The sequence below is a fragment of the Eublepharis macularius genome, chromosome 18 (genome assembly GCF_028583425.1).
Source record: "Eublepharis macularius isolate TG4126 chromosome 18, MPM_Emac_v1.0, whole genome shotgun sequence".
NCBI lineage: Eukaryota > Metazoa > Chordata > Lepidosauria > Squamata > Eublepharidae > Eublepharis > Eublepharis macularius.
Window position 1 is genome coordinate 23,194,652 of NC_072807.1, and position 14,786 is coordinate 23,209,437.

Genomic DNA, 14,786 nt, shown 5'->3' on the forward strand with positions numbered 1-14,786 from the left:
AAAGCAGTTGTAGCAGAGGGGCTAAGAGGGATAATGACGATTTTAATAACAACAACAACAACACTTGATTTAAAGGTTTATTACGGTCACAAGACCAGCCAAGTAAAGTACAGATAAAACAAGCAGTTTTTAAATATTTAAAATGGGTAAATACATAAAAGATAAAACCATATATATGTATATATATCTAACAGTAAAACTCACTCACTTCATTAATTCACTTCCCAGCAATTGACGTTTCCTTCATCAAATGATTCCGCTTTCTGAGTGCGATCACACAGAATTTTACAACTGTGTAAGATACAGTTCTCTGGCTATCCTCTAAAAGATATACCCGAGGGGTTTCAGGACTAAAATCCATATAATACTCTAATGGTTTAAATCTATAGAGTAGTGGGATAATTTGCCCTTCAGGACAACTTAATGCCCACTCAGAGCAGTTTAGAAAGTGTGTTATTATCCTCATGGCAATCACCCTGTGAGGTGGGTGTGGCTGAGAGAGCTCTGAGAGAGCTGTGACTGACCCAAGGTCACCCAGCTGGCTTCAATCAGATGAGTGGGGAATCAAACCTGGCTCTCCAGATTAGAGTCCTGCTGCACGAATCTGGCTCTTTTACTGTGGCTCTTTTACTGTGGTAATGACCTCACAGGGAAGGCTGCAGGCAAGCAGGGTGGGCTCCAGGGGAGAGGTTGACACCCTAGGTGAACTATAACTTTGGTTCCCCCCCTCCCCATTCAGCATACATGCACAAACATACAATAATAATAATAATAACAACATTTAATTTATATACCGCCCTTCAGGACAACTTAACGCTCACTCAAGAGTGGTTTATTATGCCCACAACAATCACCCTGTAAAGTGGGTGCGGCTGAGAGAGCTCCTAGAAGCTGTAACTACCCAAGGTCGCCCAGGTGGCTTCAAGTGGAGGAGTCAGGAATCAAACCCGGTTCTCCAGATTAGAGTCCTGTGCTCTTAACCGCTACACCAAACATCACATCAAACAGCTTTTTCCAATGGCTGCAGTCCTAGCCATGCTTAACTGGGAGTAAATCCCATTGAATAAAGTGGGACATTTCTGAGCAGGCATGATAGACATACTTAGAAGGCACATAGGTTGGCTCTCTCTGAAGCCTGGACCACTGAGGGTGCCTGTGGCCCTCCAAATATTCTGCCCCACCCCGTCTCTGGCACTCTAAGTGATTGCTTAGGTTCACTTAGTGGGTGGGTCAGCCCTGCAGGCAAGCTAATCTCTCAGCCCCAGCCTCCATCTGCAATTCTACTGGCACACTTCACAAGGTTGTTGTAAGAACTGCAGTGGTTAACTATCATGAAGCCCTTTAAACATTTGGAAACTCCATGCAGCAGTATAATATTCTTAGATTAGGATAGCCCTACTTGAACCCTCTGGGCCTCTTCTACACACTGGGCAGCACATTGCAACTAAAATTTTCTCCAGAAATCTTGAACTGAGGGCCGCTAAGGCTCAGATATCGCCACATCTGGTTTGGGAATCATAATAAGATTCCCCCCAAACAATCAAACTAACAGTTCAATTAGTCCAGCATTCTGTTTCACACAGTGGCCAACAAACAGGGCATAGATGCTACAGCCCAGTGGTCGGGCTGTGAATCAGTACTCTGCTGGTTCGGACCCCACTACTGCCTTGAGCTCAGCAGGTGGCCTTGGGTATGCCACTCCTCTCAGCCCCAGGTGTATTGTGGGGATAATAGTAACATTAACTTTGTTCTGAGTGGTGCATTAATCTGTCTAGAAGTATATCAGCACAGTTGTTATTGTTATTGTTATTTTCCCCTGACACTTCCTCCTAGCACTGGTATTCAGGTTTCCTGTCTCAGGATGTGAATGTTTTCTTTAGTCAAGCAAAGTTTCTTTTGTCGAGGACTTTTTTTGGTAGTCTACTTAACTTAAGGTCTCAGGCTTTGCTTCGCCTCTGTTGCTGGTATTTTGCCTGGGCATGAACCTTTGGCACAAAGTGAAGGGCAACAACCAAAAGGATGCTGGCTCTTAGCCCACCGCTCAAATCCTGAGACCTTAAGTCGACTACGAGGAAAAGCCTGCAATGTGGTGTATAATGTGGTGTATTGTACTGAGGGGTTTTGCTTGTTTTGTTTGTGTGCTTATTTAAACTGTATTTTTGTATTTTGTAATACAGGAATATTGTCTTTGTAATCAGGAATAGCCCACAATGGGGTGAACAACGGGGTGTATTGTACTGAGGGTTTTGGCCATACTGATGCATTCCTCAGTGGGGAAACAAATATGGTTTCAGCTCCTTCTTGAATCTACAATGGATAGCAGATCCCAGGTTCGATACCACTTTATGACTGGAAAGGTCTGAAAAGGACATTCAAGAGCAGGGATAAGATTTAGAAATGGCAAGTGTGTCTCCATGAAAACCCTCAGAGCAGGGAGGAAACTGCTAGCTGAGGCTGAAGAAAAAGCCAAAAGGGAGAGAGAAGAGAGCAGGCAGGATTGTTTCCAAGCAGAAAGCTTCGCTAGAGGCACCAGCAGCTACTTCTGCACATATTGACAGAATATTTATTCTTGGCTTTTTGGTATAACAGACAGCTTTCTCTCAGGGGTTTCTTCCTTCTGCATTTGGGAAAATATTCATGCAGCTTCGTGCAACTTGCTTAGCTTGTAAAACCCTTTTTTCCCTTTTAAAAACGAAATATATGAAAACAAAGGGATGTTTTGTTCCTCAAAGGCTTATGCCTCATCCTGTCTTGGATTATTCTCATGTTTTTTTTATTTATACATGTTGTGTTCTTTATTAAATCTGCCTAGACGGTTTCTGCATCTCTTTCTCGCAACACAAGGGTGTGCGTGTGCGTAAAGATGTTGAGTGTCAGAGTGCTTCCCTGTGGGAAAGGGGCCCTGCCATTAGAAAATCAGCATGACACAGAGAAAAGATCAACTGAGATTTCTCCCTGGCATGCTATATTTCCAACTACAGGGTTTTTCCCTGCATAGGGGTGCATTCAAACACACATCCCCTCTCCCCATTGGCTGATACAGCCCAAGATAAGAGTCTTATTAACCATTTTTCTGAAGGAATACAATGGTAAGCAGACTTGGGCCCTTTTCACACTACTTACCTGCTCCCGGAATGTAGCGAAACATCTCGCAAAAAACGCGGAAGATAGCGTCTTCTCACGAGAGTTTTATGCAATGTCGCGCAAAACTCTCACAAGAAGACACTGTCTTCTGCATTTTTCGCACGATGTGTCGCTATGTTCCGGGAGCAGATAAGTAGTGTGAAAATTGGCTGCAAGAGTGGAATTGAAGAGGGTATGGTTGGGGTATGTGTATGTGTTAAACAATAGTTCCACAGGGAAAAGGTGGCATTTGGTTGAAGGAAGTGAGCTCAAGAAGAAGAGGCATGCTAGGATGGAATTTCAGGCACAATGGTAGGGCTGGCGATGTTCAAGTGAAGCCTGAAGATCTCCCAGCCTTACAACTGATCTGCAGGTAACGAAAATCATTTCCCCTGGAGAAAATGGCTGGCTTGGAATGCGGATGGTACCCTACTGAGGTCTTTCCTCTCCCCCAACCCTGCCCTCCCCATGGTCCACCCGCAATCTCCAAGAATTTCTCAGCCCAGATTTGGCAACCACAAGGGGGCAATGAACATAAACAGATTTTATTATTTACTTAATTTCTTATTCTCCTCGCAATCCAGAAAGATCCACGAGGCCTAATTTTCTTTCTTTCTTTTTTTTTAAAGCAATTACTGTCCAACGCCTCCAGTTAAAATATGACATTCTGCTAATCTACATCCATTAGGCTTGCATTCTTGCCTGATGGCAATGGATTAAACTCCCGCCTCTCCTGTTTGTCCCTCGCCCTTGATAATTTGAGGAGGGAGAGAAAAATGGGGTGGGGTAGGTAAGGGCATTGGTGTTTACTCTTTAGGAGGTTCCTCCAATCTCTATGGTAAAGACTTCAGAGATTGGGAAAATTGGTAGACCATCACGCAGAAGTGGCATTCTCCTGCAACTCCACCTTCCCGAGGCATCAGCCCTGAAATCTCCCAGCATTTCCCAATAAAGGGGTGGTGGTGGTGGAGAGTAACCTCAAGTCATAGCTGACTTATGGTGACCCCTGGTGGGGTTTTCATGGCAAGAGACTAACAGAGGTGTTTTTGCCATTGCCTGCCTCTGCAACCCTCGTCTTCCTTGGAGGTCTCCCATCCAATTACTAACCAAGGTTGACCCTGCTTAGCTTCTGAGATCTGACCTGATCAGGCTCACTTGGGCTATCCAGGTCAGGGCACAGTAAAGGGTTGACAGCCCTAAAATACATCCTCCCACTTTTCAAAGGAGTCTTTCTCTCTGCCTGGAAAAAGCCCCTTTTCCAACCATCATGACTTCACGGAATCTTCTTTTCTTGGGGTATGACTACATGTTCTGTGTTCCTTGAGTCCGCTCTGGATCCTCGCAATAAGATATACATTACAAGATCTGAACTAAGTGCCTTAATTCCCAGATGCATGTGTGCTGACTTGAATCAGGATCGCAGTGCATCGGGGAGCTTATGCCTTCATGTAGAGTCCAACTGCCTGCTCTTCGTCATGCCAAAACACAGAACGTTTGGGGGGTCTGCAAATTCTAAACTATGCACACCATCCCATTTGCCATTTGATGCAGAAAGGCACATGTGATAAAACACAGTTCTTTAAGGCTCCCAGAAACAATCCCCACAATCAACAAAAAGGCACTTCCCCTGACACCCAACCCCAATTCTTACCCCGAAGGTGTCTTCCTCTGGCTTATGTGTCACCGTGATAAGTGGAGTGGGGCTTGGGCTATATTCAACTGAAACCAGAAGAACAAAGAAGAGACATCCATTGTATGTTACAGGAGGGGAGGGGGGGATCAGGACATCCTAAATCAAACAATTTTATACATGGTTAAAAGCTAATGAATGAGCCCACCCTCCACTCTCAATTTGTCTAATCCTTAAAAAAAAAATCTTAAAATGGTACGTTATCGCCGTGTGAGGTGGCAGTGAGTCCCACAAGCTAAGAATGTATTTTATGATTTTTAATTATATGAGGTCAGTATTGTATACTCAGGCTGGCAGCTGCTCTCCTGGTTCTCAGGTAGAGTTCTTTCACATCACCTACTACCTGATCTCTTAAACAGAAATGCAAGGGATTGAACCTGGGACCTTCTGCACCCCAAGCAGATGCTTTACCACTAGCCGTGTCCCTTCCACTGATGGAAGAAGAGTAGATCTTGCCGAGTTCTCCATCTCATTTCAACCTCCCTACCCCAAACGGGTCTTTGCCTGCCAGAGTCCTGACCTATTGCACTATCTAACCCCACAGTATATTTTAACTTTGGCAATGCCTTTTCTTATAATGTGGGGGGCTGCAATGTAAGTATAAAGCGGACAATGATTTACAAAGATACATCTTCAAGTGTCAAGAAGGACTTCCTTTTTGGTGTCCTGAACCTACTGCAATTCAGTTTTAATGGTAACTCCAAATTCTAGCACTATGAAACAGGAAGAAAGATGTTTCTCTTTCCCCACCAGTTACCATTTTAAGTATCTCCATCATACTCCCATATGCTCTCCCCCTTCCACTAAACTAAAAAGCCTCAAATTGTTTGTAGGTTGCCCCGCTACCCCTCCCCAATATTGCAGCTAGCTCTTTTTCAGTATGGATCGATTTACAACTCCCCTTGTCATCCCACACCCAGTGCATCCTTATGCCTCCACCAGCAGAACATTTATTGTAAAGGTGCTGAGCAGCCCAGAGATTCAGATCAGTCAAAAAGGGAAGGAGACACTTACATGTGATGATGCTATCTGAAACGCCTGCAAGAAATACAAAACAAAAAGATAAAATAAGACAGATATAGAGACAGAACACTTTGGAATGTTTCATAACTTCCACGTAGGCATCAATGATCAGGCATGTGCTGTGGGATATTTCAGATATATTCTAAATTACTTCAGGTTGGTCTATCATTTCAACTTATCCCTCACTAATGTAATGTAGTGATTTGAGTGCTAGAGACCTGAGTTCAATCCCCCATCGATTCAAAAAGGTCCCTGGGTGAGCTTGGGGCAGTCTTTCACTTTCAGCCTAAGCCACTCTCACCGGTTTGTTGTTAAGAAGGGAGAACCACATACACCATCCTGAACATGTTGGAAGAGATGTGAGGTAGAACTTTGCTAGCGTCAGTATGGTGTAGTGGTCAGAGTGTTTGATTAGGATCTGGGGGACCCGGGTTTAAATCCCTGCTCTGTCATGAAAACTGGCTGGATGATCTTGGGCCAGTCATATCCTCTCAGTCTAACCTACCTTGCAGGGTTGTTGTGAGGATAAAATGGAGGAGAGGTGAATGAAGTGAGCCTCTCTGAGTTCCCATTGGGGAGAAAAGCGGGGTATAAATGAATAAAAGAAATGCATAGATGGGTAGATTAACAGATGGAAAGAGAGAGCTTCTGGGCAACAGTGGTAGCAGAAGTTCTTTCCCAAGAAATCAGCAACTACCATCACGCTGAAAAAGATGACCAGGTAAGAAAGCAGCAGTTGCCCCCCCCCCAGTCACTCATTTACTTAGGTGAATGAAAACATGGCCATTCACTTTGTTTCTCTTAAGACAGTGGGGGCTGCCAAGGCTTTTAAGAGAGGTCCATTCATTTTGCTGCTGCTGCCTAGCCATAGAAGGAGATGATGGGAGGTTGGAGAGCAGAGCAGAAGACATCTCCAAACCAAGAGGCTGCCCTGATTCATTGATGGACATTGCTGTGGTATCCCGGGAAACAATTCTGTTGCTTATACAACGCAGCTGCAGTCATCCATTATACATATCCTTGAAGGGTTTTGGCATCTTCTGATAAATATTTGCTTTTGTACAACACCCAGACAGAATCCTGGCCCACTACGCTTTAATGCCTCTCAGTGACACTCGGCTTGCAAGCGGCCCCGAAAAGAAAGCCAGCTTTCGGTTTTACCCATCAGCTTAGCCAGCTGAATCTGAGATGAAGGGGACCTGACACAGCTTTCAAGACAGAATGATGCCTGGGACAATGTAGCAACGAGATTCATTAAAAGGGGGGAGGTAAAGGGTAATACAGCACAGCCCCCAGGGAGGGTCACAAGCAGAGCTTGCAGAGAACTGAAAACTTCACTGACAAAGGGATTTGGTGATGCTGAGCCACCACCTGCTAGATCAGCATTTTCTGACCCTGATTTAGGTCACATCAAAGCTGACCTTGGAGGAATGGATTTTCTGTTTTTGTTTGCAGAAGGTAAGCTCGCCTTTAGTACCCCAATCAGCCATGCATCTTGAGAAGGGTGCCTTGAGCCCATTGCAAAAATTAGCCCAATTCTGTCACCACAATTGAATTTCTGTGTTGGGCGCCAAGATAAAACTGGGTGGGATGGGGTGAAGGACACTTGGGTCCTCTTTCTTGCAACCCCAGGGGGCAATGCCTTAACCCCCATCACATTACACTATCACGTTACTCCAGTTTCACAATCATTCACCCCTTCCCACCCTAATTCTGCCTGGGATCCCTAACTGTTCACACCAAACTTCTCATGATCCTTTTCGGGAAGCAAAATGGATCCAGATTTGCAGCACTGGCAATTCCTTTTCAGATATCTTGTAATTGATGATTTTGTTCTGAGGGCAGACCGTGTTCTGCTTAAGTTTCAGCATCAATAATCGCATTGTGTTATGTTTATAGAAGAGATACGTGCCGAGTAAACAGAAACATAGGCAACAAAAGCGTAGCAGCAGGATGCCATGAGCTGTATTAAATACATATGAATCACACACACAGAGGGAGGATTTTCATGACACCATCGAGCATTAGCTTATCCTTATAGCACAAAAGGATGACATCTTAAGCGCTGATCCGCAAAAGGATTACCTGTGCATTAAATACTACTTAATCCCCAGTAAAATGTGCAAGGCTATGTGCTAGTTAGGTTAAATGCCTCTTTTCATCAATGGAGGACCAGAACATGAGGGAGTCATATGTGAGGGGCTCCCCAATTACTGAAACAAGAAAAGGGTAAATGTGTAGAATACTCTGAAGAGGTAAGGGGGAGATTAAAAAAGAATTTGTAGCTGTCATTCCGACAAGAACAAAAGTGCTGTTCTTTTCCTGGTTTCAGAAGAGCCTTTTTCACAAGTCCGATTTTGATGTGCCAGCCATATATCGTGGGAGTACATATTACCCACAATCTTCTCAATATGTACAGTTGAGAAAATACAGGCATGTTTTCCATATTTGGTACTTGCAAGCAGAAGATTGAGTTTTTGAGGGTATGTAGTCCTATGAATGGAAGCTGTACATGTATGGAAAAATATGCATCTTGCCTTATTCTTACAAAATGGTGACCACATGTAATGGGGGGATAACAGGAGCACACATGCTCCTGTTATGTGTGACTGGTGAGTGCCAAAATCAAACATCTGAAAAGGGCCAAGGACTCATTTAAAAAGCCGGTGTCATGGTGTGGTTAGAATATGGGATGAGATTCTAGGAGATACAAGATCAAATCACCATGAAGGCTTGCTGAGTGACCTTGGGCTAGACACAGTTTTTCATTGTGATCAGTCAGTTTTCAATGAGTCTCTATACACAAGACACCTCGGTGCGTGTTCATCAAGTGTAGGGAGACACAATGTTAACCGGGAAGCGTAGTTTTAAAAGACAGAGCCGGAGATCACTCCTCAGAGGGTTTGTTAATTTCATCTTCACCTCCCCGAAGGCTCTGTCAAATTCACCACTCCAATCTAAAACTGTGTGGGATCGCAACCAGAGGGCAGCGAGGAATGGAAATGGGCTGGAGCTGCCTTCCAGAGCCAGGCTTGGACCTGGAGAGGTTATATTGGGCTGAAGTTTCCCTTCTGAGATTTCACAGCCCCTTCACACAGCTCCTGTGTATACCAAAGCCTTTGCCCTACCACCAGCTCTGTCTTTTAAAACCATTCTTCCCAACTAAAATTACATCTCCGGACACATGTTCTTCACAGGCCCTATGTCTCGTGTAGAAAGACTCTATGTGAAGTGAACTTTATATGCCCAGAGGCGCAGGACTGAAATCAGTGAAAGCCACTCCAAATTTTTAAAACATCTCCTTACACAGTTAAAAACAGCATGTTAAGGAAAAGAATTCTAGCATTGCTTTTTTCTTGATGAGCTAGTTTTTAAGATGAAGGGAACTTGCTCCTCCCATTCTTGCAAACATGTCATTTCTCACCTCCTGTCTGAAACGCAATGCTTGCTAATCCTTTATTTGTTATTCAGGTGAACTAAGCCTTAACTAGACAAATGTTTGTTTGCACCCCCACCCCCTGTCTCCTTCTTTTTTTTTGCTCCCATCAACACCGGCCATGTCCAGTACTGATAGCTCTTTCTTCAACAGGAGGAACTCAGGTTTTAATGGGAAATGTCTCTTCTGAAAAGGCGACACATTTCAGCAAAGTATAAATAAATAATTAGAATACCATGGATATCATAATGGCTATATATAGGAAGATGGCCTATTTTGCACAGCTTTCCAGAGCTGTTGGAAACAGTAAAGGGCAAGTCTCTTTCTCACAACTGCACTCCAGATGGCAAGAAGCATAAGCCTACATATTTAACAGTACAGAGGCCTAGTTAAGCCAAAATGGGAAAGCACCACAAAAACCCTGCTTTGTTTGGTTATTAATTTCCAGACTGCAGAAGTCTCACATGATTTCTAGTGACCTCTTACAATGAGACAGACAAGGGTGCTGGAGTAGAAAGATCTGGGTTATCTTTATATCCACCAAATTTTTATCCAATGAGTTCAGGACAGCATACGTGGTTTCCCTCTCTTTCAATGGATCCTCCTAACAACCGTGTGAAGTAGGCTGACTGGTCACTCAATTTGCTTCTTGGTGAAGTGGAGATTAAAAAGCTTGGGTCTCCAAGACCCTAGACCAGCACCATAACCATTGCAACATGCTGGCTCATCCTGCAAAATGCTGCCCACAGTGCTTCTTCCTTCCCCCCCAAAAGTCACGCTCACTCAACTTAGCGCATGGATTACGCTGAGAAATAATCACTCCCTCGAGACCACACAAGGAGCTTCATGTCTGATGGGGGGGGGGGGAGATTTGCATCTGGGTTTCCCATGCTCTATTCTGAAGTGAGTAGCCATGTTGGTCTGTAGTACAAGAGCAAGTTCAGTAGTGCCTTAAAGTCCAACTAGATTTCCAGCTTTCAAGAATTTACTTCCCTTCTATCTGATGAAGGGAACTTTAACTTTCAAAAGCTTATATCCTGGAAGTTTTGTTGGTCTTTCAGGTGCTAAAAGTTAACTGTTCTTCAGGCCTCTCTGAGAGTCTCTCTACATGAGACATCCGACACGTGAAGAACACGTGTCGGGAGATGCAATGTTAGCCAGGAAGGGTAGTTTAAGAAAACAGAGCCAGCGGCAGGGCAAAGGCTTCGCTATACACTAGAGCTGTGTGAAGGGGCTGTGAAATGCCAGAAAGGAAACTTCAGCCCGTTATAACCTCTCCAGGTCCAAGTCCGGCTCTGGAAGGCGGCTCCAGCCCATTTCCATTCTTCTCTGCCCTCTGGTTGCAAACCCACACAGTTTTAGACTGGAGATATGAAATTGACAGAGCCTTCCAGGAGGTTTTAATGAAATTAACAAACCCTCTGGGGAACAATCTCTTCCAGCTCTGTCTTTTAAAACTATGCTTCCCAGCTAATATTGCATCTCCCTACACTTGATGAACATGCGCTGGAGGTGTCATGTGTAGAGAGACTCTAACATCATAATGCCTGTCTGGCATTATAACCACTACACCACACCATGGAAGGAGCGGGGGGGAAGCTGTCATTATAGAAAATGTCTAACTCTCACTTGGAAAAGGTTTCTCCAGGAAATGTCCTTTGATGGTCTGGTTGGCTGAACCCAAGTAATTGGTTGCGATGATGGTATAGTTGCCGTTGTTGTAATGCGTCGGATGGTTGAAGAGCAGGCAACCATCAGACACTTCCCCCTCCTGGTAGAGTTCAGTGCGGATAAATTCCGTCTCCCTGAGAAGCTGACCGTTGAACAGCCAGTGGATTTCGGGTGGAGGATTTCCGTACACTAAAAACTCAATGCAATGCTCCATATGGCGGATCGGCTCTAGCAAGTGGATGATGCGTGGAGGATCTGAGTGGAGGACAAGAGAGAACAAAAGAAGGCAAATGGCATTTTCCAAACGACCAACAATTGGGAATGTACAGATATGGCTTTTTTTATTGTACATATTGGTTGTGAGAACTTTTATCCCTGTTTTCTTTACTGGTTTTCTGGTTTTGTTCATAACTTTTAGGGTACTTTTCAAGAATTTGCTGGCTCAGAGCCCAGCCTCTTAACCATTATGCTACAGCAGCTCTGCATCTACAGATCTACAGATCACAGGTCAGTTTGAATGGGGATCATATCCGCATTGATCTTCTCAGAAACCCCAGCGGTTATTATGTCCCAAGCTTGATAAACTATAGCAGAAAAGTCAACTCTAGAATCAAACTAGAGAAGTTGCTAAATCCAGTGACATACTGGAGAACAAACAGGGAAATTTCTCCTCCTCAGAGGTGCTGCTAACCTCCAGCGCCCTTGACTGGTGGATTAGATATCTGGCCCATAAAAGCTCATGTCACAATAATGAAGAGAGCACGACTCCAGTTGTGGACCTCCCTTCCCAGATCAATCGGCCAGGTGCCAAAGCTATTAGCAGCCGAGGCGCCAGTTTAAAACTTGGCTTTTCTCCCAAACGTTTAGCAGGGCGTGATTGATTAATTTTGCTGAATCTTGTTCAGTGGGCGATGTGGATTTTGAATTTGATGGGATGCTGCATTCGGGGATATTAAACTAAGCTGCAGGGTTATTTTCAATGCTTTCCTAGGTAAACCACCTTGGAGTCCTTACAGTCAAAAGTTGAGGACAACATATATTATAAATGCATACATGCTCAGGGCTGCTTTCAAATTAAGCCCTAATGAGAAGAGATGTGGGGAGGTTCACGAGGGCATCTTCAAGGTGCTTTTAAAAGAGAAATTAACAACTACATAGCACCCTGAATTGGATCAGAACCACAGCAGAGGTGGAGAGGGATTGGTTAACCTTTAGATCTCTGCACAGTTTGCCAATCTAAACCAACATCTTTCTCTGCCTTATTATGAGCTCAGCAAAGAAGGCAGCAAAGATTGGGTACAAGAGTTTTCCTTTCGGGACTAACAAGAGCCTGGGAGGGGGGTGGGGTCCAGTGGTTAATTTCACTTAATAAAACCACGTCAGGGCAGAAGAGTTAAACACCCTCTACTCTCACATGTCTGCAGTCTGCATCAGGTCCCTGTAGAGCTGCTGTTTCTATTTCAAAGTCACTGGAAGAAGGAATTGTGGATCTCCCCCATGCTATGCCATTGAGCCGAACTTTTACGCATCCATTAACCCCAGGGTCCCCCAGCCTTGCTGAGCCCAGGGCTCATCTCAAGGGGGAACACACAGGAACACAGTCCCGGCAGTTCCCCAAAGAGGTCACATGTCAGGTGGCCCCGCCCACCTGACTCTTGGCCATTTTGGGCCCGTTTCAGCCTGGATTGGGGCTGAAATGGCCCAAATCGGGCCTCTGACGGGTGGTGGATCACTCTCTCACTCAGCAGCAGCCCAATCCTGACTGTTTTGGGCCACTTTTTGGCCATTTTCAGCCCCCTTTTCCCATTTTGGGCCCAATTTCAGCCCTGAATATCCAGGATTGGGTCCAAAACAGCCAGGATAAGTGATGTCAGGGGGCATGGCATATGCAAATCAGTTATGCTAATATCACACTTCCTGTGATGGTAAGGGGTGTGGCACATGCTAATGAGTTATGTTAATGAGTTCCTCCAGCTCTTTTTCTATGAAATGACCCTTGGCAGAGCCAAGTAACTAGTAGGGTTACCAGCATTGCTTCAGCCCCAATCCCCTGTCCTTGTAGAACAGAAGAGAGGAAGAAAAAATGGCCTCTTTAGTGACTCTCTAGGAACTTCTCCATGTCTCTATGGTCTTTACAGCCAAGATGAGCAGAAATTCCTAGACTATTGCCCCAAAGGGATGTCACATCCCCCCGCAAATTCCACCCTCTCCAGGCACTGCCCTCAAAATCTCTCAGCCTTTGCCAAGGCAGTGCTGGCGATCTTATTTCATTCCATCATCATTTCTCTGACTATCTGTACATAGGCATTATTATGTTCCTCATGTTTTCTACTCCTTTCTTTAGAATTTCTTCTTCTCTCTCTCTCTCTCTGACATTGTAGCCATAAATATATATTTGCATATGTATTTTACTTTGCTATTCAGCATGACATTCCATACATGTTTGGGTGAATTAATGCAACAGCCACATGCTATTTCCAAAAATACATATTTGAATACATATTTTATTTCCTCGTTCTATAGATGATGAAATTAGAGGTGTAGGAGAAGAGAACAATTGGCTCTATTTCAATATACTGTGCTGATGAGCGGAGAGATCACATTCAGAAGCGAAATTTGGCAGCAGAAATTTTGCAAGTCCCCTACATTTCTGCATTCTGACAAATGTGACCACCTGCCACAAGCAAAGGTATCTAATGCATTCAGTGGTTTTTCACAGATGTCTAAGACCTTTGGATGGAAGAGGAGAGTTTTTCAGGATTAAAAGGATGAGTAATAAACTTTCCAAAACTGTAGAGATTTTCTCTGTTTCCACATGGAAGTGCTTTGGGGCAGAGATCACTGGAATAATAACCAATCTGAATGAGACAAAATGGCTCCTTTTATTTACATGTACATTTCTGTAACATAGGCCTGGGACATTCAAGTATCTTGTATCTTCAGTGTACAAGCATGCTTGAAATGAATCCTTTTGTTAAGTGGTAATAATATGCACATATGTTTATACAAGTACCCAATGGCTTAGAAGTCTGCGCATAGGCAAATCTAGGTGCAAAGGAGCCCAAACTGTGTTGTTCTCCTGGAATTTGCCATGCAAATTAAGATCATTTTAATTTAAAGGAGGATTTACTTTTTCTTTATTATTCTGGGATGCTCCCTAGTAGCTCCATAGTAACAGGGATGCTTCGCAAGTTCTCACCCAATTTTCTGCTCAGATTTTAAAGTTCCAGATGATCCGCTCTTGTTTCTAAAGGTGAAGCAGTAAACTATACATTCTGCACTGTTCTGCTTATTTCAAAATTGTGTACGCTGCAGGGTGCATGAGCAGCATTGTGAATTTGCATGTGAGCCTCGATGGAACACTGCCAAATTCCAATCTGCATATGATTGTATTTACAGTTGTAGCGAGAGTTCTTTGCTATACGGAACGCGCATGAAACTGACTAATACTGAGTCAGACCACCAGTCTATCAAGTTCAGTATTGCCTACTCTGACTGGCAGCAGCTTTCCGGGGGAGGTCTTTCAAGTCACCCGTTATCTTATCCTTTGAAATTGGAGATTCTGTGGATTGATCCTGCAACCTTCAGCATGCACAGCAGGTACTCTGCCACTGAGCCTCAAATGCACCCATTGGTCTATCAAGGTCAGTATTGCCTACTCTGACTGGCAGCAGCTTTCCGGGGGAGGTCTTTCAAGTCACCCGTTATCTTATCCTTTGAAATTGGAGATTCTGTGGATTGATCCTGCAACCTTCAGCATGCACAGCAGGTACTCTGCCACTGAGCCTCAAATGCATCCATTGGTCTATCAAGGTCAGTATTGCCTACTCTGACTGGCAGCAG

The 14,786-nt window shown here is 44.2% G+C and overlaps 1 protein-coding gene across 2 annotated transcripts in view; it reads right to left on the reverse strand.

Moving 5' to 3' along the window:
- NTRK3 (neurotrophic receptor tyrosine kinase 3) overlaps positions 1–14,786 on the reverse strand; it is a 409,536-nt gene that overhangs the window by 220,447 nt on the left and 174,303 nt on the right. The window contains exons 8-10 of one of the 2 annotated variants that reach the window (XM_055002826.1): positions 10,902–11,198; positions 5,828–5,851; positions 4,775–4,842 (exon numbers count right to left, since the gene is read on the reverse strand). In XM_055002826.1, the coding sequence (XP_054858801.1) occupies positions 4,775–4,842; positions 5,828–5,851; positions 10,902–11,198 (389 nt within the window). The remainder of the gene's footprint in view (positions 1–4,774; positions 4,843–5,827; positions 5,852–10,901; positions 11,199–14,786) is intronic. The other variant, XM_055002827.1, reaches the window with a different exon arrangement.